Here is a 20,597-nt window from a genome sequence, read left to right on the forward strand (position 1 = left end):
ATGAACGCTTAAAAGGTCAGACTTAGAGACAACAAGCGCACATAGCGGAAGCTGCTATCACGTGACTGTAGCACGATCACGGTCGAGCAAGAAGATCTAGAGCGCGATCATCTCCATCAGGACAATCGATCCCAGCTGGGGAAATGGTTGATATAACGGCACTTACCCTTATCGAACGGCTTGTTGCACTGCGCACATCGCAGAGGAGTATTTGCATCTCCTCTATACATTGCGGAATGTACCACAGCGATTCATCGAGGTTGCAAAGTGAAATGCCTACTGAAGCTTCGATACATCCATTGGGATTTGTCAGCTAGCACCATGGGCCCGGGTTCCATACTCACCAACCGCACCTACTGCATATTGGGCGGGAATTTGCATTTTGAAAACTGCAGGTGGAGTCATCGGAACACTTTTGATCTGCCAGCGGAACATTTTGCAAAAGTCCTGCTACCTCATTGCCCAGACTTCCGAGCCTGCATTGTGTGAGCACGTTGGACTTCCGTCGTCTGATACCTTGCTATCCTAACGTGCACCACGACCTCCCACAAAGATGACGACCACGCCGGGCTTTACAAAGTGCACAACCCCGTCAGCACTCAAGAACCAAAGCGCACCCACGCATATATAACCCCGTTAACGTCCACTCAACAACATGTCCTCATCAAACCATAACCACCAACCCATCCTCCCCCAAAATCCCACACAACCCACAACCCAACAACCATGGCCCCCTTCCCCTCCCCAACCAAAAAATGGCATGACACCACCTACCCCTCCCTGTCCCCAACCCGCCCCGAGCTCTCCGCAAAGGGCAAAACAATCCTGATAACCGGCGGCGGCACCGGCATCGGCGCAGCAACAGCCCACTCCTTCGCCGCCGCCGGCGCTTCCCGCATCGCCCTCCTGGGCCGGCGACCCCAACCCCTCCACGACACCAAAACCTCCATCCTGCAAACCTACTCCTCCGTCTCAGTATCCGTCTACCCAACCGACGTCACAAACCAGTCCGAAGTCGACACCGCCTTCTCCGACTTCCTGGCCAACACCGAAAACAACAAAATCGACATCCTCGTCAGTAATGCCGCCACAATCGGCCCCCGCGACCCAATCGCCACCGTCAACGCCCCCGCCTTCCTCGCCTCAATCCAGCAGAACCTAGCCGGCTCCCTCCACATCGCCCAGGCATTTCTCCGCCACGCAGCACCCAACGCAACCGCAATCTCAATCAACTCGTCCGCCGCACATCTGAATTTCGCGCCGTTGTTCGCGGCATACAGCGTCGCGAAGCTAGCCGTATTCCGACTGTGGGACTCGTTTGCGTTCGGGAGTCCGGACGTCAGTGTGTTTCATGTGCAGCCGGGGGTTGTTGACACGGATATGAATAAGGAGGCCGGGGGAGTGGAGGCTATTGGGTTTTCGGATGACGGTACGTGCACACGGCTGTGACTTGTTACAGTAGGTGGGATAGAACGAACATGATATGCTAACACTCTGCCCTCACTAGTCTCTCTACCAGCGACGTTCAATGTCTGGCTCGCGAGCCCGGAGGCGCGTTTCCTTAAGGGCAAGTTTCTCTGGGCGAACTGGGATGTAGATGAGCTCAAGGCGAATGCGAAGGATCTTGAGGCCAGTACGAAACTTAATGTTGGGCTTGTGGGATGGCCATTTCAGGATGCTGCTTGGGATTTCAAGCCTAAGGTGGGTAATTGGTGATCAGATCACTTGGGGTCCTACTGCGGCGTGGTCAGGTTGCGTTGTCGGATATCCTTTGATAGTATATGATGGCATCGCAAGTCAGCTCGTGTACACTATGTCACCGGTTGTAGTGTATGTCGCTATACACTTTGCTTAGCTCCTACAGTATCCCGCTGCCTGTCAAGTCGGCATGATAAGTGTTGCGTACGCTAAATAGTGAATACCGTATATGGGGTTCAACCGATGAGACAACCACCCTGATCATCCAGACCCGACTCGAGGTCAGGTCCAACTCCGACAATTGGCGGGAGAAGGGAGCTGCAAAACTCTGCTTCCTTACTACTGTGCTCTTGATTCAGTTCCCAAAACATGCGAAGACATGGTAAGCAAGTAGGTAGGTAGGCGCAATCGTAGACCAGCCTTGAACGGTTTGTATTTTATTTCAGTTCTTCAAAGGTTGTTAGCGGTACCATGCTACTATAACTCTTCCCGCATTTGCATGAAAGCCAGCACGGTAATCGACGACTTTCCTGTCAACAAACGTAGCGCCTGATATTGTCGCTCCTTCCAACACCTACCTATAGCACTTGCTTACAGTACGGTATTAACCAACCAACCCACCCCAACAAGCATGGACAACCAGTTCCGCTGCACACCGTGACTCACTCGCATTGACAGGCACCGAGAACCTAAGAATCGCACGTCATCCAAGTCTTCCTCTTGTCGTCCCTATCCATTTCAATCTCCATGCCAATCTGATCACCTCCACTACCATCAACATCCATCTCAATATCCCCATCAATATCCATCCGCTCTACCTCTCTCTCCCTCCTAACACCCATAATCCGTCTCCACCCCTCCGGATCAAAACTCTGACAATTTTGCTGCGGACCACGTCTCGTTGTTCCACCGTTCAGTCCTTGCATCTCCTCCTGACTCAACGGTCTCTCACCTCCAAACACCCGCTGAAATGCCTCTGTTCGTGTCGGTCGTTGAGGTGGTGGTGGTGGTGGTGGTGGAGGCGGCATATCCGTCTGCTGCAGTCTTGCTCTGCTGCTGTTGGGAATTTGCGCATCGTCTGTAGTAGTCGTACGGACATGGAGGTTATCAGTACCATTGCCACCACCGTGCCTATCAACTCTCATCCCCTGAACCCCACCGCGCAACAACTCAATCTGACTGACGAGAACGTTGTTTTGGAGTGTTAGATCCACAATCCGGGACTGTTGACGTGCAACAACACTATTCAACTCCTTTCTTGCTGGCGGCGCGCCAAGTCTCGTTAATACACCGCGGCGGGGTGGGGGGCCGGTGATGAACTCGAAGTCTGAGGGCTGCTGTTGAAGTGGCCCGCTACCGCTACCGTTGCTTGGTGTGGGCGTGGGCGTGAACGCGCGCTGATCAGTCTGCGGTGAGGGTTCAGCTGAGGCGTAGTACTGCGTGCTACTGGTTCCGTTTGTTCCTGTTGTCATCGTTGACGGGGCTGGTGTTGGTATGTCGCGGCCGGTAGCATCACCGTGTGTGAGAGGGCTGGTTGAGGTGGGGGTTGCTAGTGGGTCGGAGATCTTGAGTTTTGAGCCTGCGAGGGGAGAGGAGATGGAGATGGAGAGTTTTGCGGCGTGTTTTGTTTTGGACCAGGTGCGTTTTAGGAGGGACTTTTTGAGGCTATTGGGTGGCTCTTTTGTGTTTGTCTGGGTGCGGCTTAGGTCGATGCTCTGACTGGAGTTTCGTGGGGACGAATGGCTGTCTGAGTCAGTCTCTTGTCGGTTCGTAGCATATCTCGATCTGGTTGAGGCCACCGGACTTCCACCTAGTGGACTGCTGACTGCTGCTCTGGCCTGCTCATATTCTGCGTCGTGCTGGTTTCGGTGTTTGAGACGCTTCTTGACGGAGTCCACCATGTCTGCGGCCGAGAACTGTCTTTTGTGTCCTTTCTTCTGAGGTGTTTTCTGGCCTGCGTGGTCATCATTCTCTTTGCCATGGACGCGGTCGGAATTGGAGGTAGCTAAATTCTTGCGCAAAGAGCTGGTGTATCCTAGGGAGCGGCCTTTTGCTGGGGTATCTGCTTCCGCAGGGTAGACTGCAAATGATGTAGTTAGTAATGGAGTAGTCACGCAAAGACCGCTACTTACCCATCAGATCATTCTTCGTAGGCGCCCGGGGTAAAGCGGTAAGTGTGGGATCACGAGGCAGAGCAGACTGTGTGCCCTGACTCTGATCTGGCTGCCCTGCTCTGTTCGCTACCATTCTGCTAAAATCTGCCGACGCAGGTCGTGTTCGCTGGGACATCATTGACATCCTAGTATTCCTGGCTGTCGACATAGATCTTCTGAGACTTCCAGCTGGTGCGCTGCGGTCAATGCCCGATGGTAGAGGCGGCGAGGAATGGTTCATCTCCCCTTGTCTGATTATACGATCAAGTTCGTCTTCTGAAACGAGGTGAGATTCGCGCTCGCGGTTTTCGAATGGTAGGGTCAATGACTCTGGTCGGGGACGGGGAACGGCCTCAGTTGGTGGCGACATTGTTGATGCCGCAGGCTCTTGATTCGGTGAAGGTTTAGCCTCTGTCGACTCATCTGAATCCGAATCTGGTTCTGCTCGCAGACCGCAGAGGGCGCCATAATGGGCAGCGATTCTCTTCTGGTCTTCAGAGCGCATCGTTAGGTTGAAATGTCTTTGAGTAGGTCAACGTTTCAGGTGTGTACCAGAGTCCAATAACAAAACGAACGCGCAGACTTGTTGGCTTCCGTCGGGAAAGGTCTAACATTGTTATTCATTGAGGGGTATAAATGTTTGTCGGCCACAGTTCTGCTCGCATCTTCACTTTATCACTAGCGTCATTTTCACTGCTAGTACTTCACGTACTTGACGTGCGGACGCATCGCTTCCGGCAGATCCTCTTCTTTGACAATGCCCATCAAAATACAGTCGCCCCAGAAGAACATAGCTCTTTCTTGTGCATATGCAAGGTAGTTGAAATCCTCTTCTTCCTCTTGACCATCACCCTCTTGGTGTGCTTCTTCCTGGCCACGTCCTTCTGGTCGATCGTGCTTGGCCTCCTCTTGCCTCTCCTTGACCTCCTCGTCAAGTGGGTCAGATCGTGGGTAAATAGCCGACTTAACTTTGTCTACCATAGCTCCAGCAATCGACTTCTTCGGTGGTTCGTCGAGTTCTGGTACTTTAGCCTGCACGATGCCCCAAGCTACCCATTGTGCGTGGTTTGCAATACGCCAGTTTCGTGTCTCACGAAGCAACTCCTCAATTTCCTGCTCTTGTACCTTCTCTCTTGCTCTCTCTTCGGCTTCATAATCGAAGCCGTAGCCACCTCCAGGTGCTCGAGCGTCAAGCATAAAGTCTGGTATGCTAGTCTTTTCACGAGCTTCTAGGTTGGGAGTCGCAGAAGCAGAGGCTGCAAATTGCGGACGATGCATGACATATGCGCGAACGAATCGATGTTGCTCTTCTGGCTTCGGATACATGTTTGCGTTGCAGGCGAAGGAGCGCTCAGGATGATGATAATCGTAGCACCATTCTGTGAAGTGGTTGGCAAACTCCAGTCCCCGTGTGTTAGCATTTGCATATTCGAAGTCAATGACAACAAGACGCTTGTGCTGGTTGGTAGGTTCCGACAGTGGTGACTTTTCCGCCGGCTGTAGCATCATCAGATTGCCATATTGAGCGTCATTGTGAGCGAAGACGAGGCGTTTGCGGATCCCTGACTCTCCTCCTGACTCCTGGATGAGCTTGGCCCTGTACTTGTCATAGGCTTCACGGAACATTTTCCATTCCACACCACAGATCAGACCTTGCCGTGTATAACGAGGAGAGGCTGGAGCCTTGCCATGCTGCTCGCCTTGAACCTGCTGGTCAAGCCAGGTGATGACTTTTTCGACTCGATCGACCCACTTGTCCCAGTTGGCAAATACAAAGGCACCGCTCCTTCGCTCCGATTCCAGGAGATCTATTCCATCGTGGAGTTCTCTGAAGCGTTTTGCGATCTGTTTCGAGGTGGATGGGTCGCGAATGTCCTGGGGTTGAAGTGTCCTCGCATGCAGGAATTCTTCGAATCTACCGTTATCAAAGTAGCCGAGGAGTTTTGGTCCAATATTCTTTGCGGCAAGTCGTCGGAGGATCATCAATTCGCTTTCACGATCGATGAGATGCTCGACGTTTGGCCCGTAGATTCGCAACAAGAGCTCTTTTGGCTGTTTCTTGATCGGGATGATGTTGCCTTGATCATCCTTCCTCTGCATGAGCGTATAGTCCTTGGGCGGTTTTACCACATAAACAGCATTCGTCAAAGCACCACTGAGCCGCTCTACTGTGATAGCGTCGCCATACTCGATTGGTAGCCTTCGCCAACCTCGAAGACCAAGCGTATGTGTAAGCCGGAGGATGTCCTGTTTGAAGATCTCCCAATGACCTTGTTCTTTGGTTTTATCTGGGTCGGCGGTAGTCGTGTCAGCAGATCCGCCCGAGTATGACATCGTCTTCGTGTTGTCGAGCGATGCTTCAATATGTGGCACAACCGCAACAGCATCAACATTGTCAGTCTCGGAATTGTAAGCACTTCTCTGACCTTTCATCAAGGCTCTGGCTATCGAGCCCCGCCTACCACCCATTTGTGTAGACCTTCGGCGAGCAGCACGCATTGAGCCGCCCAAAGAGCTTCCAGAGAACTTGGTCAAGATACGTTCTAGCTTCTCCAGGGAAAGATCGTGGTCACGAGGACCTTTCTGGGATTGAGCATTTGCATCGCTGTCCGCCTGTCCATTGGAGCGTTTACTTTTCTCCAATTGAAGCCATTGCATAACCTGATTCAGCAGTGCTTGGTCGTCATCGTCGTCGTCTACTGCTTGTTTCGCACTCTTCTCTGGGTTCTCGAGGTTGAAACTTGACATCTGCGTGGTCAATGACTTGTCGGATGGCATAGTTTTCAACGGGGGACGTTCACTTCGACCAACCATTTTCCTGCCAGATATGCTCGCTCGGTGTAGCTTCGGGCTTTGAGCAACGAGTGTTGGTGATGGTTCATCAGCATAGCTGGGAGGTTCTATGTGCTCCGGCTCATCGAAAATCTTGACTTCTGGATTCATAGGTATATCAGCGCTGAGACAGTACGCTAGGAGTAGAAACAAAGTGAATTAGGTAGGTGAAGTTAGGGTTATCAGATGCTGGATTTCGGTGGTATAGGTAGGCAGATAAGAAATTTCTTATTGGAAGCCGAAGCTGGGTAGGAACGCATCAATCAAGCACAATAAAAGTCAGGCACAACCAAAGCATGTTCCGTGCTTCATATGTAAGAACTGAAGTGTGATGTTTCTTCTTCGAGGCACTGCAAACACGTTCATCACAACAAAGTTACATACCCTTTTCTGATGGAGTTGAGATGCCCGGCGCTTTGAAGCTACTTGCTCGTTCCGCCGCGTCTCCGACGCGTCTACCCGAAGCCGTAGACATGCTGGCGACGACGTGCTTCTTGTCCTCGAAATCTAACAAGAGCTGGCGAGATGTTGGGCATCATGGTGAGTGGCAGATTCGAGATCACCGTAGGCTGATTAGAGCAAAGTAGTGGCACGAGGACGACATCCAATCCTGATAGGAGAATGTGGGCACATGCGATCATCTGAACTCAAAACTTGGCTATCCCTTTGCTGCCAACCTCGCACGTGTCACAGCCACAAGTGGTTCCTGCATGTATTGGTCCTTGGTATTACTTGAAAAATGATGGCTTTGAAGATGTCGAATGTGCCTCATGCTGCCATAGTTTCAGAAGTGTAGTTAGCTAATAGCTTGTCTGCGACAGCATAGAGATTTGTCTAACCCGTCATGCCAACAAAATGTCTGTCCAAGACCCTGCCCTGAACTGGATGTTCATAACCCTGTTTCGTCTCGCCGTGGCTATGCATAAAAATCGTTACAAATACAACATATTCATTTTATCTGTCCATACTCTTCTGATGCGGCCTCTCATGATACACCTTCACCTGCCCTGTATTCCTCGGGCTAGAATTCCCGTTTGCGTGCCCCATCTCGTCCGGGTCTTCAACCAAGTCTGATAGTCCGAACGCGTTATGTTCGACATCATAGTTGTGCATCAGACCTTCACTCTCTCTGCCCGAATGCCGAATTCCACCAGGACTGAAAGTCAGACTACTACTTCGCCGGTGTGGATCGAAACTTCTTCGAGCTTGCATGCTTCGCCGTGTTTGGATGACCGTAACACCATCGGTGGGTATGCCGTCGACATCTGAATCCTTGCCAGTGATTAGTCGGTGGCCGTCGGGATCGGCTCGGGACAGGTTCAGTAAGTAGACACCTGAAAAGATGACGAGGAAGCCGCAAAGTAGCGAGAGTGTGTTGACAGCGTCGGTTGTGTTGAAGCCTTTGAAGAGGATGAATGAGGCGCATAGAGTGGCTGTTGTGAAGGTGACGTAGTACAGAGGATTGACGATCGAGGTCGGAAATTGGCTTAGAGCCTTGTTGAGGTAATTCATCTGTGTCAAGATACATATTCCAGACACGATCATAAAGGCATAGGTCGATGCGTGTGAAAATTGATTGTTTCCGCCAAAGGTCAATTTCAGCGCAATACCAAATGCCTTGATTGACATGACCGAGATCGATCCCATCGTTGAGCAAACGGAGATGTATACCAGGGGGTTCTTTTTGCCATAGACTGGCCCAACTTTGTAGATCATGAGGAGGGAGATCGTAACGGCAATGGTGCAATATAGGAGGAAGCCTGCAATTTGTTAGCACGGACCATCTGAGGCAAAATAACAGTGCTCACCTGGTTGTATGGCATAGTCAAGAATCTTGTCAACGGTCTCAACAGGCTCGTCGGGAGGCGCGTGCAGCACAATGATGATGGCACCAAGCAGACAGGTCGCGCAGCCCAGCTTCCCCAGCACTCCCAACTGTTCATCAAGGAAATATGCACCGAGGACTGCTCCTATCAGCACAGAGAGTGCACCCAGCGGAGTGACTAGAATAGCTGGCGCAAAAGCGTAGGCTGCAAAGTTTGCGATTTCTCCCAATACCAGCGACACGATTCCTGCCCACCATAACGGCGTTTTCAAGTAGGCGAACCCGTCTCCTTCGAAACCATGCTTGTCGGCTGCGTCATTGAGGCCTTTCTTTGTTATTATAAAGCTGGCGCCGATTCCTATTGTCGAGCAGACGGCCAGCGCCAGCCCTATGTATTTCTCTTCGATCTCAGGCATATTTGGGTGACACGAGGTCTGGGAGCCGCGCACTCCTCAAAGTACAAAGGATCACAACGTCGCGATGTAGACTCTGGCAATTCAAGCTGCTGAATTAGAACCCCTCTCGTTGTCACCGGTTGATGGCTGTTTCTGGGCTTCGGCGACCGTAAGCGCGGTCGGCCACCACTTGCTGCGGGATCGGTTGCTGCGTTGGACGATGTTGCTGAGTCTTTCCTGATGTAAACGAGTGGCTGAGCCAGTTGGCTACAACTCCTCAAAGAGGTGAATGGTATTTTCGCTGTGTCCTAGAGGTGAAGAAGAGTGTTGAAACAGCACTTTTTCGTGAAACGTGCTCAGGGATGTGTTGGATCGAGGCAAAAAAGCATCAGCTGCGATATGATACCAGAATGGTTAACCAGGATGGGGATGTGCAGCCGCAGATGTGGAAAGCCAGGCAAGGATTCGAGGGCGCTGAAACACGGAAGAGACGCGCAACGCTGACGAATGGGGCACCTGATGAGCGCCATCGTGTCCGCTTTGGCATGCCTAGAGCCCCACAACCAAGGCTTAGACGCGAACCTATCGACAAAGAAGGTCCTTTCTCAACGCGCCTCCCTTTCCCATCTCAACACATCCTATGCGTTGCGCGCAGGCAGGTTCCACCATAATGAGATCTCTCAGAGACACACAAACCTTCATATCAGGTACTGCATTCGGTGTTTACCAGTCTGACCGGCAGCACGAAATACATGCACAGCATCGACTCGAGAGATGCTACACTCATGAACCAGAGACATGTTATGAGAATATCTTATGTGAAGCCTGAGGCGAGACGCTCGCAACTGCCTACTTCAGAACACAGATGTGTTTCCTCCAATCCTCGAGAGGGGCCTGTCTACTCGAATGCGTGAGGATAGGTTAAGTTCCCAGATGGAGTGATTGGAGGGCCTACTACTGGATGTCTGCGGATGCAGCAACCAGTTGTAGAAGAAGTACTGTACCAATCTTGGAGACAGCATTCACTGTACAATGGTAAGGTAATGCGTTTCCGACCAGACGTGACCCTCGCCTTTGTGTTGCCAGCAAAAGTTCGACTCTGGCCATGCCTTCAGCGCAAATTCCTTGTGTTCAGCGCAATGGAAATGAGGCAGTCAGGCGCTATCCAAAAGCACGGCTTGGCATGTAACGTTGGAAGCGAAGCGTTAGGTATTCAAGTTAGTGACTCATTGTTGTCAGAGTTACCTATGTTATGACTGCATACAGTGTTCGACGAAACGAGATGCTGGGCTATAAATGCTCGGAATTCTGATAAACGATAAACTAGCTTCACCAAGACAACTATAAGCATTCTTTACTGGTGTGTTCCACGACACACCCGTCTACTTAAGTAGCCAAGATGTCAGACACAATCCTCACCCTCAAAGACAACATCTCAATACGTCGATACCGTGAGACTGACGCAGAAGAAATCACTCTCCACGCCAATAATCGCAAGATATGGCAGAACCTCACAGACCGTTACCCCTTCCCTTACAAGCTCGAAGACTCGAAATGGTGGATTAATCACTGCAACGATAAAGCACAGTGGCTATCAATTATCTCCCCATCGGACATTGGGCAATCCGAGACTAAGGAGGCCTTCGAAGCACGGCGCGCAGAGTCTACACTACCGACGGATTACGTAGTTTGCCACCTCGACAAGCCGATCGGCAGCTGCGGTCTTATGCAGGACCACAGAGGACCACGGACTGTCAATTTGGGCTACTGGCTCGGCGAGGAGTACTGGGGCCGTGGTATTGCGACACAGGTAGCCAGCGCGTTCAGTCAATGGGCCTTCGACACCTTTCCCTGGATCGTGCGGATCGAAGCAGATGCTTATAGCTGGAACGAAGGTAGCCAGAAGGTGATTCGGAAAAGTGGCTTCGAGTATGAAGGCGTACAGAAGATGAAGGCATTCAAGGATGGCAAGTACGGCGATATTGTGCTTTTCGGAAAGGTCAGACCAGACTTCAAGGGTGAGATTATGAGGACGAAAGACCCGTGATGGAAACATACAGGTCTTATATGCGCCGACTTGTCTTTACTTCTGCTCAGTCATCACATTCGTCAGCTCCTCCCCCTTCAGATACCGCTCAACATTCTCGGCCTGCTGCCGATACCAATTCTCCAACGTCTCCTCCTCAACATATCCCATGTGCGGACTTAGAACAACTTTCCTACCCCAGTCCCTATCCCGCCAAACACTATCCCCCGGCAACGGCTCAACATCAAAAACATCCAATCCCACCCCCCTAATCCCACCCCCCCTCAACGCCTCAACCAACGCCCCCTCATCAACAAGCGGCCCCCTACTAGTATTAACCAAAACAGCATCCCTCTTCATCCACCCCAACTCCCTCGCCCCAATGATCCCCCGACTCCTCTCCCCAAGCACATAATGCACACTAACCACGTCCGCCTCCCTCAAGAAACTCTCCTTATCCCGTGCAACCCGAAACGCCCCCCTCTCCAACCCCCTCTCCACGGCAACCTCATCAGCCCTCTCCTGCGTCAGATTCTCACTCCACGCCAAAACATCCATTCCAAACCCCAGTTTCCCCGTGATCGCACACTGGACACCTAACCGTCCCAACCCCAACACACCGAGCGTTTTCCCCGCTAACCCGATATTCACACCGCCCTGCCAACCATCGTCACGACCACTCTTCACGCGTGCATCATCAGCCGCCAACCCCTTACACACCCCCAAAATCAACGCCCACGTCTGCTCATTCGTGCTGTCGAATTTCGTCCGTGCCCCAGAGGTCTGTGCAGGCCTCGTCCCACAGACAATAACGCCACACTCCGCCGCAGCACCAAGATCAATCGCGGCATTACGCATCCCCGTCGTTAAGAGCAGCTTTAGATTTGGGAGGGCCTTGATCAGGTCCGCGGGGAGAGGGGTGCGCTCGCGCATCGTGGCTATGATTTGGTAGGGGTGTAGACGGGATATTGCTGCATTTAAGCCGTCGGGGGTGCGGGTGTTGAGGGTTTGGGGGTGGTGGGTGTAGCCTTGTAGTTGGTGTTTCCAGGGGGAGGGTGATGGGGTTGTGGATGGGGATGAGAGCTGATCATTGTTGTAGGCGGAGAGGAGGGTGGAGAAGTGTTTGTCTGAGAGGGGGTTTGGGAGGGGTGGGGAGGTGTAGTCGTCTAGGATTGCGATTTGGATGTTGTCGGGTGAGGGTGAGGACATGTTTGTGTGGCTGGGTATGTACGATGTGCTGGGCTGGGTTGTGGGTGAGGATGAGCTCAAGAGACATTCTACTGTAAGGTAATATGATCAGTCGATACTTTAAGCCTGAGCAGGCGCTGAGGGGAAGCAGAAGATACCTAGGTATTCTCCAAAACAGTTACTCGTGCTGTGTAGGTCACGAAGTGTCGGATCGGAATGGTTTTGGTCGCAGCTATGGACAATGATGACTATGTCAATGCATCTGACATGTACGAATCTATATGCTATCTACTGTGATAAATGCTACCTATTGTACGAACCACAATCTACACCTGATTGACTTTGCTCCTAGCCAGCGGTTGGATCTCGAAATTTGCAGATCCCCATCTATCGCGCCAGAGGATGCAGTAAGGAGATACTGACCTGTTATCTGGGATATCGTGGTTATTGCAGACTGTCATCATTCTTGATCTGCACTTTTATCGCACCAGTTTTTGGATCTGCTGCGGTCTTGAAAGCATTGATGGCGTCGCTCATGTTGAACCGGTGTGTGACTAGCTTGTCCAGATTCACAACGCCATCCTGCAGCAACCGGATAGCTTTCGGCCAAGTGTTGCTGTATCGGTACTGGTATTGCAGGTCGATCTCCATCACACTCAGTCTCATAAATGGTATTGTCATCTCGTTCTTCCCGACACCAATAATGAAGACCTTGCCGCCGAATTTACAGGAGTAGATGGCTGTGTTCACTGAAGACTCAACGCCCGTGCATTCCATCGCAACTCGTGGCTTGTTTCCGCCCATTAGCTGGACAATCTCATCCGCGCATGTTTCTGGTGACTTCCCTCGTTGTATCAGGTACGTCCTCACACGAGGAACGAGCTCTTTCGCAAATTTCAGCCTGCCTTCGTCTATGTCGGTGATTGTTATCGGAGCTGCGCCGGCTGCCGCACAGCAGAGGAGCGTGATCAGACCGATGGGACCAGCGCCGCAGATGAGGACCGGATCGCCGAGTTTGATGCCTGCCCTGTCCATTCCCGCGAGCGCAACGGAAAGTGGTTCAAGCAGACTGCCTTGCTCAAAGCTCATGTCACCGATCTTGTGGCACCATACGGCTGGATGTTTGATGTACCGTCTCAGCAGGCCAGGTACTGGAGGAGTGCTCAAGAACTGGACGCTCTCGCAGCCGTTGTAGTGACCGGTCAGGCAAGGTTCGCAGGCGTGGCAGGGGATGTTCGGCTCGATCGCGACTCGATCTCCAACTTTGAGGGTCTTCACGGAAGAGCCTGTGGCGAGGATCACGCCTGCGGATTCATGGCCCAGGATATGATCTTCCCTCACTACCATGGTCGGTCCGATACAGCCTGCGTGCCAGAAGTGCACGTCCGATCCGCATATTCCAGTGCTCTTGACTGCTATGTAGACCTCCTCGGGTGCTAAGTCTTTCCCTGCTTTCACATCTTCGAGGGTGGGAGTCGCGTCGGCTACCCAAAGGTCGTGGTTCGGGTTTGTGAACACACCAATGTTCGGCTTTGCCTCTTCTGTCATCGTAAGTGTCGTTAGGGAAGACATATCAGCAAGGCGGGACGGCAAGGACAGGTTGAAAAAGTGAAGGCGAAAGGTCAAACAGAAGGATCCGGACAAGGTATCCTTTGAGGGACCGCCACGATAAATATCCTACCTTCTTTAGCCATACTGGTAGCAGTCCGTAGCTGCAAAAGCAAGGACAGGCGCGTCTGTCCGTTTACCGGCAGTAGTAGTACTCCCGTTGCTACCGTGGGGTTGCAACTGATTCTAGGTAACTGCGCTGTGTCGACCAAAGATTCAGCCAAAATTCGAATCCAGTGATACTCCGCGACGAAAAGTACGATGGCCATCCCCGCTTATTCCGAGGCGCGTTCCGGAGGGGTAGGGAAGGAGGTACCTCGGTGAAGGGAAGACCGACTGTGTACGCTATTTCAAATACGGGAAAGCGTAAATCCTTCGTGATATTCAAATCGATTGAAAGTCATGCTGGTCTCTGTTGTAGACAACGCATATCAAAACATTGTAGCTCTTTAAATCCCAAAACTCGTGTACCAAACTCCAAAAGCTTACCAAAGTTATTGCAAGCAGATATGAGCAGCTAAGCCTGTCTCAGCATATTCCCCAACCTCACGCCCAACACACTCTCCTCGAACCCGATGGATAGAGAACAGAGACAGCGTGAGATAAAACGTATGTCGAAAGCCGCTCCTGTTGTTCATTGGGTTAGCCCGGAAAGTAATCGAGCACGATGCTTCGCTTACCTTATGGCCTCCATCATGTTCGCACATCCTTCAGTCGACCACAATGTCCTGCAGCGCTCGCTTGAATGCAACCAGTTTCTCCTCTGCCCTGACTGCGCGCTCTCGAAGCTCCAGAGTTTCATCGGCTACTGATAGGGTCTTGGGAGAAACAGCCACAGTCTCAACCTTGGTCTGATCCATAAACCGATCTGCTCGCTCGTCGATCACCCTTTCCATCATCCGCACAGCAGCTTTGAAGAGTCGCCCATCTGGTGTGATGCCGCCCTCCGCTTCAACTTGCTCGACGATATCTGAATCGAGAAGATGACCCAGCCCGGCCCGGTAATCCTTCTCGGCACTTTTCGTGACCTTACCCTCCGCCTCCACCTGGCTTTTGATGTCTGCATCAAGGAGTTTCGTCAAGCGAGCCTGGTATTGCCTCTGAACCTCTTTTCTCTCTCGATAATCGACGGCCTGACGAGTCATCGACAGGCCCTTGGTTCGATCATGAGGAATTCTCTCATATGGCGTTCCATCTTTCTTGATCCGACCAGCTGACTTGAGGCCACCCTTGCTATGCTTGGCAGGATCTGGCAGATTTTCGCTCACTGAGGCTGGAGGTGCAGGTCGGGTTGTACCTCTAGCGTGTGAAGAGCGCTGCTGGGTCTTTCGACGCTTGGAGCAAGGTCGTACCTCTGAATTGTTGGATGGGGCTACCGAGCTTCCGGTCGTGGTCTCAGCCACTTCCTCCGGGTCAGCTACTGAAAGCGAATACATCCTGGATAGGCTGGGTTGAGAGCGAGGTGGAGCCTGGCCCGTCGAAACCGATGAGCTCGCATGGACTGTACTCTCGATGTTGTTAGCCCTAGGTCGAATTGGATTGAAGCCGACGTTGTGGGTTCTGTTCCTAGGCGCCTCCAAAGCCGGCACAAACGGAGTAGCTTCTCGCTTGATACCAATATTCTGTGATCCGTCTTGCAAGGCGGACTCGATCGTCGTTGGACGTTGCTGAGGCAATCGCGGGACTCTGAGTGATGGGGGCAGAGGATCGATGTCCTCGAGTTGGTCGTCTTCGTCATCCGTCTCCTCATAAGGGAGCTGATGATGAAGAGTCATACTGGCCTCAGCCTGGGAATGATTCACAAATTCGATCTGAGGATCAGGTGATTGCATGTTGAGGGTGGAGGCTGAATCTATTTCGCTGTTAGCCTATTCGGACATCATCTGGGGTTGATCGGCCCCCATCTGGATTGTACCAAGCTAGTCGATCGACTCGAAGGCTTTGAATGCTGGTTGAAGAAAGAGTTGCGACAGGTACTTTGTTGAGGCGCGTTTAGCTCTTGAGCAATGTTGTTGTTGTTTCAACAAGGACCCTTGACGCAAAGCAAACAGTGACATGCAACACCACACCTATCGATGGTCACATCTCATCGTCCGTGACTCTCCCAAAATGGCTTGATACCCTGAAACATTGCGTTTGCAGGATATCGCTGTTCCCTGAAACCGATGCCATGACTGGGAAGGTCAATACTAACCCAGACCTCTTCTCCTGTCAAGGACTGCTCTCGACTTCAGCCTTAGCTACGCGCGAATGGTCCGCATCCTGTCGCCGCCCGCATGGAAGACACCGCGTTCCTTGGCCGCATGACTCTATTGGCGGCGGCGTGTAATCGAGGGAGAGGGACTCCTGAGGTTGGTATCACGCGAGATCCTTGCCAGTACTGGCCTGCAGCCTTGTCTCGTCACTAAATTTCAGTTTAGCCTTTATAGGTGAAGCAATTCTAGCCCCTTAGCCGAGGATTACACGATAGTGGTAATTCCTGAATATCAAAGGAAAACTTCGAACCTTCTACAGAAATCTTTTGGTCACGCCTAACGCCATCACGAAGCTTCAATAGTCACAGGACGCCTCGAGATCTTGTATCACACGGTCTCACGCCTCGGCCGCCTGACAGTCATCGGACCACTCGAAACCAGCACCCCGACCCTGCCACTGTGATACAGAGAGTGCAAGGCAAATGCCACACCCGACATCATCGCGACGAGCAGCAGCTCTGTGAGGACGGCCAACAGAGAGAAATGACCAAGCAGCCATCTATACAGGCAAAGAAGAACGACATCAGCAGCAACCGCAGGTGGACACCCAAGGTCAACATGAAGTCCTAGAAGGCAGTGACCCTAAAATCATCGCCCTCTTCGAACGCCAATATGGTCATAACCGTCCCCTCGAAGTAAGCGGCCCCTACGATTACACCTTTTCGCTGCCAGAAGACGTGTCTCTCACGCAAAATGATGTGATGCCCCTTGTACTAGATACCTTTCCACGAGTTGGTGACCAAATTGGCCATCCGCCAATGTCGTGCTTTGATACGAACAGCTTACCAGGCATCACCACATTCAGTCGCCCAATGTCGGCACAGGCTACGCACCCTCCGTTCTCGAACCATGCACACGCATATGGTCAGCCTTCAACGCAGGGTAGGTTTTACAATTCTGGCGACAGCGTCAAGAACGTTCAGGCGGGACCTAGCTAACGCCTTTGTAGTGGGTCGCCATCTACAAAGTCCACGTCCAGGTGACGCACATATGCAACCACAACGACTGCGATCATCCTTGAACCGTATCTTCAAAAGCAGTCGACCAAGCAGCGATCGGCCCCAACCTGCAACAGTATCAGCTTCGCCGATCGATGCAACTGCCGCGAAACACTCTGCTCGGACTTCGACTGTCAACACTACGCATGACTTGGGGTATAGTCCGAACGTGCTTCTCGACTCACCCGTCTTGCAAGATGTGGCTGGTCTGAATAGAACAACACCAGTTAACGGCGCATTCACACCAACTGGACAGATCCTGCCTCTCAATCTGCCCACAAAGGCAGTCAGTTCCAAGGCATCAGAAGCCTCCAGGACTGCGTCGACAGAGCAGCCATCCACAGCCTCTACGCATTCAGACAACAAAGCAGCAGATGTGGTAGTCACATTGTCACGTCGGAAACACCCTCAAGCCTTCGAGACTGGAGGAAAGTTACGCGGCTTGATCGATTCGAAGCATCTTAAGAGCAAGAACATCGGGGGTCCATCAGTCTCGTCTGCCGACGAATTGGTCGATACACACAAAGCTGCAGAAGCTCAGATCCGAGAGTCCAAGAACGATGAAGCGAAGAACCGCAAGAAGATCACCGAGCTTCGAGCAGAGAATGCGCAGCTTAGACAACAAGGCGATGCATTGGAGCAGACCTTGAACAAGCGGATCGTCGAGCAAGACAGTATTGTCAAGAAACAATGCGCAAGTCGAGAGAAGTCGAGTGACCGTCTTTTGCAGGACAGTGTCGCTGAAGTCTCTAGGCTTACACAAGAACTTTTGGGTACTAAAGCTATGACACACGAGAATATTATGAGATTACAGCGAGAGAATGAAACCATACAGCGGCAGGGTAACGTTGCGCGACAAGCACTCAAGGGTGCGGAGAAAGAAATCCGAGATCTGAAGAAGCAGCTCCAGGCACAGCTGAGCATGAAGCCGCGACTGAATCCTCGATCTAGAAACGCTGCTATTCCGACATTCAACGATACCGGTCCAGCTACTGGTCGTGCTGAGCCTGAATCAGAAGACGACGTCCTACCGCAACCACAAATCGCACGTGCTCCTGTCCCTGCACGCAGCCTTCGCAGCTCTAACAGAGCCAAAGATCTCAACGAGCTTGCATCAGACGACACCACTCAGGTCGAAAATATAAGCTCTGATGCCCCGGATGTCCTATCTTCATCTCCTTACAAGCCTTCCACGAAGCGTTCGTATAGCCGAACAGACCTTGCATCCTCAAGCTGGGAGGCAGATAAGCTTAAGACTGGATCAAACAAAAGAGGTCGACTTGACAACATCCCGACTTCCAACATACCGGATCATGAACGGGAAGGCGTTGCTTCTGATGAAGTCGAGCAAAGAGATAAGGAAGCGATCCGGAAGGCGAGCGGGCTGAGAGGCCGACCAGTGCCAGTAAGACGGCGTTGAATGCAGGTGCTAGGAGAGCAAGCGGTCACGGCGAGCAAGAACAACGACGATGTCTCTTGAGACCACAGATTTTGGATCCCACGTTCTCGGGAGACGTTGGATTAGGATATGGTCCGTGATCTTGATCGAGCTGTGCTTGACCAATACGTGATCAATGCACGGCCGCGGACTGGGGCACCAGAAGCCATTTGAAGCATGTCAGACACAGAATGTGCTGACCACGTTGAGCTTGTTCACTCTACACGAATACAGGGATCGACGGCGGCTTATAACTTGTGTCGATGGCAAAGACTGACAAAGGAGAGGAAGCTTTGCAACGACGTGTATGACACCTGCCTACAGCTGTCACTAACTGTCCAGGTGATGACAATGTCGGCGAACCTGCCTAAAACAATCAGGTCGGATTGCTGTGACGTACGTACGTCATTGGCTCCTTCCACGACGCGGAACGCGTTTCTTCGCCAGTTCCAAATCCTATCTTCAAATTCTTACAATTCTTGTATCTCTAAGCCTACCTGTTTGATAATTGCACTTGCGAAGCTTGTCCGTACTCTTTGTCTGTGCTTGATAACATGGTGGCATTACTTGACCTCCCCGAGGAGTTGCTTCTACTAATCATAAAGGCCTTGCGGAACAGCTGGGCTCCTAACACTCTCATCGACCTCGCCGTTGTCAACAAACGTTTCACGCCCCTTGTGAGGATTGCCCTCGCCCATCATGCCAGCATTTATGTTGCCTCAGACAACAGTGCTAACCGTCCGAAACACCTGACACAATTTCTTGAATTTCTTCGAAATCACCCGGAGGTATTGAATTGCTTGGACTGCGTAGATCTAGGATGGGATCGAAAACGATTCAGCAAGTCGTATAACGACGCCTTGACAATCCTTGCAAAGTCTGAGTCCCTCCGAAGACTTAGTTTAAGCCTCGCATCACAGGCCCAATTCGCGAAGGTACCCATCCTTTTTCAGCCTCCGCCAGGCTCTTTCTGCAACGTGGAATGGATTGACGTCGACGTCGATTCACGAGGCGACCTTGCGGCCGACCACGTGGTGAAACTGTGTGAGTTACCGAGTATACGCCGTATCTCCAACATGACCTCCAATATAACGGCGTGCTCATCACCCCATATGCTGGAAGCTCCAGAACAATATTTCAAGTGCACGCCATTGAAACTGCGTCGCCTCGAATCGTTGGCGCCAATGACACACATGGACTATCTCAAGCTGGTGCTTCCGCGGTGCAAGGATCTCGATGCACTGCATATCAGTCTACCGTGTCCTGGGGTAAGACAAGAAACCCAAAGCCCGACATCGCGGTTTCCATCACGCCTCGATACCGACCACAAGTTCAGTCCACGTGAGATAGAGAAATACGTGAGATATGCTACACGAACGCTAGAACGGCTCTCAATCACGAGTATGAGAGACGGCCCATACAATTGGGACGCGACCTTCATCCATCCCGGCGAACACGACAATTCCTACTTAGACGTATCGTTGTTTTGGAAGCTCTACTATATCAAAGTCTCAAGCTATCTGCTCTTCGGAAACCATGGATCGGCAAAAGTAGAACATATCAGCGAAGGACGTCCAATCTGGGAGCTTCTTCCACGCAGCCTAGAGGAGCTGACCATCAATTTCGAAGGCCACCAGGGCATCTTCACGTCCCTTGACGAAATGTGCGACAATTTTCTCGAATGGGACGAAGACTTCGTAGATTGGTGGGCAGAGGAAGTGGCCCGCCATTTTAAGGATGTCAATCAGCTAGGGTGGCTGTATGACCTCGTCAAGCAGGCGGCGGCAGGCCACTTCCCGAACCTCCATGAGATCGTCCTAGAAGAGTGCTACCCATCTTTGTGGGGTAAGTGGAAGCTGATCGATATAGCCCAGCTCCATCCCGAGCTTACTAAACATGATTTCAAAGTTGCTATCAGGGTGATGGTCCCGGAGGAAATGGCTGAGGACTGTATCAAGGCTTTGAGAGAATTTGGCTTTACTGGGGGTGTTGATACGTCGCTTGAAGATGCGGTATACGCAGATTTGGTTGCTAGGGGTCTTATCAAACCAAAAACCGACGCGGAACCGGCAAGCAGTACGCAAGCAGAAAGTGATTCACAAATGGTGCACGAAAGACTGGCAGCAAGCAGCGCAGTACAAGTTATGAACGAGATATAGGTACTCATTCAACCTTGACTAG

General features: G+C 51.8%; 10 protein-coding genes across 10 annotated transcripts; 4 read left to right on the plus strand and 6 right to left on the minus strand.

Annotated features, from left to right (window-relative positions):
• Window positions 1-726: 726 nt before the first annotated feature.
• Window positions 727-1,716, plus strand: PMZ80_009244 (uncharacterized protein; the record flags this gene model as incomplete). The annotated part of the gene is made up of 2 exons (XM_064877639.1): window positions 727-1,429; window positions 1,508-1,716. The coding sequence occupies 2 exons, from the start codon at window positions 727-729 to the stop codon at window positions 1,714-1,716; spliced, it is 912 nt and encodes a 303-aa protein (XP_064726364.1).
• Window positions 1,717-2,387: 671 nt separating this feature from the next.
• Window positions 2,388-4,356, minus strand: PMZ80_009245 (uncharacterized protein; the record flags this gene model as incomplete). Its single annotated transcript, XM_064877640.1, has 2 exons — window positions 2,388-3,778; window positions 3,831-4,356. 2 exons carry the CDS (start codon window positions 4,354-4,356, stop codon window positions 2,388-2,390), a joined length of 1,917 nt encoding a protein of 638 aa, XP_064726365.1.
• Window positions 4,357-4,547: 191 nt separating this feature from the next.
• Window positions 4,548-6,794, minus strand: PMZ80_009246 (uncharacterized protein; the record flags this gene model as incomplete). The annotated part of the gene is made up of 1 exon (XM_064877641.1): window positions 4,548-6,794. The coding sequence occupies one exon, from the start codon at window positions 6,792-6,794 to the stop codon at window positions 4,548-4,550; it is 2,247 nt and encodes a 748-aa protein (XP_064726366.1).
• Window positions 6,795-7,637: 843 nt separating this feature from the next.
• On the minus strand, window positions 7,638-8,924 carry PMZ80_009247 (uncharacterized protein; the record flags this gene model as incomplete). Its single annotated transcript, XM_064877642.1, has 2 exons — window positions 7,638-8,443; window positions 8,492-8,924. The coding sequence occupies 2 exons, from the start codon at window positions 8,922-8,924 to the stop codon at window positions 7,638-7,640; spliced, it is 1,239 nt and encodes a 412-aa protein (XP_064726367.1).
• A 1,378-nt stretch (window positions 8,925-10,302) lies between these two features.
• On the plus strand, window positions 10,303-10,950 carry PMZ80_009248 (uncharacterized protein; the record flags this gene model as incomplete). The annotated part of the gene is made up of 1 exon (XM_064877643.1): window positions 10,303-10,950. One exon carries the CDS (start codon window positions 10,303-10,305, stop codon window positions 10,948-10,950), a length of 648 nt encoding a protein of 215 aa, XP_064726368.1.
• A 36-nt stretch (window positions 10,951-10,986) lies between these two features.
• PMZ80_009249 (uncharacterized protein) lies at window positions 10,987-12,138 on the minus strand (the record flags this gene model as incomplete). The annotated part of the gene is made up of 1 exon (XM_064877644.1): window positions 10,987-12,138. One exon carries the CDS (start codon window positions 12,136-12,138, stop codon window positions 10,987-10,989), a length of 1,152 nt encoding a protein of 383 aa, XP_064726369.1.
• Window positions 12,139-12,561: 423 nt separating this feature from the next.
• On the minus strand, window positions 12,562-13,689 carry lad1 (L-arabinitol 4-dehydrogenase; the record flags this gene model as incomplete). The annotated part of the gene is made up of 1 exon (XM_064877645.1): window positions 12,562-13,689. The coding sequence occupies one exon, from the start codon at window positions 13,687-13,689 to the stop codon at window positions 12,562-12,564; it is 1,128 nt and encodes a 375-aa protein (XP_064726370.1).
• Window positions 13,690-14,435: 746 nt separating this feature from the next.
• PMZ80_009251 (uncharacterized protein) lies at window positions 14,436-15,557 on the minus strand (the record flags this gene model as incomplete). Its single annotated transcript, XM_064877646.1, has 1 exon — window positions 14,436-15,557. One exon carries the CDS (start codon window positions 15,555-15,557, stop codon window positions 14,436-14,438), a length of 1,122 nt encoding a protein of 373 aa, XP_064726371.1.
• Window positions 15,558-16,792: 1,235 nt separating this feature from the next.
• Window positions 16,793-18,398, plus strand: PMZ80_009252 (uncharacterized protein; the record flags this gene model as incomplete). The annotated part of the gene is made up of 2 exons (XM_064877647.1): window positions 16,793-16,862; window positions 16,930-18,398. 2 exons carry the CDS (start codon window positions 16,793-16,795, stop codon window positions 18,396-18,398), a joined length of 1,539 nt encoding a protein of 512 aa, XP_064726372.1.
• Window positions 18,399-18,970: 572 nt separating this feature from the next.
• PMZ80_009253 (uncharacterized protein) lies at window positions 18,971-20,575 on the plus strand (the record flags this gene model as incomplete). Its single annotated transcript, XM_064877648.1, has 1 exon — window positions 18,971-20,575. The coding sequence occupies one exon, from the start codon at window positions 18,971-18,973 to the stop codon at window positions 20,573-20,575; it is 1,605 nt and encodes a 534-aa protein (XP_064726373.1).
• Window positions 20,576-20,597: the final 22 nt, after the last annotated feature.

The sequence above is a fragment of the Knufia obscura genome (genome assembly GCF_036327395.1).
Source record: "Knufia obscura strain CCFEE 5817 isolate CBS 148926 chromosome Unknown scaffold_13, whole genome shotgun sequence".
NCBI lineage: Eukaryota > Fungi > Ascomycota > Eurotiomycetes > Chaetothyriales > Trichomeriaceae > Knufia > Knufia obscura.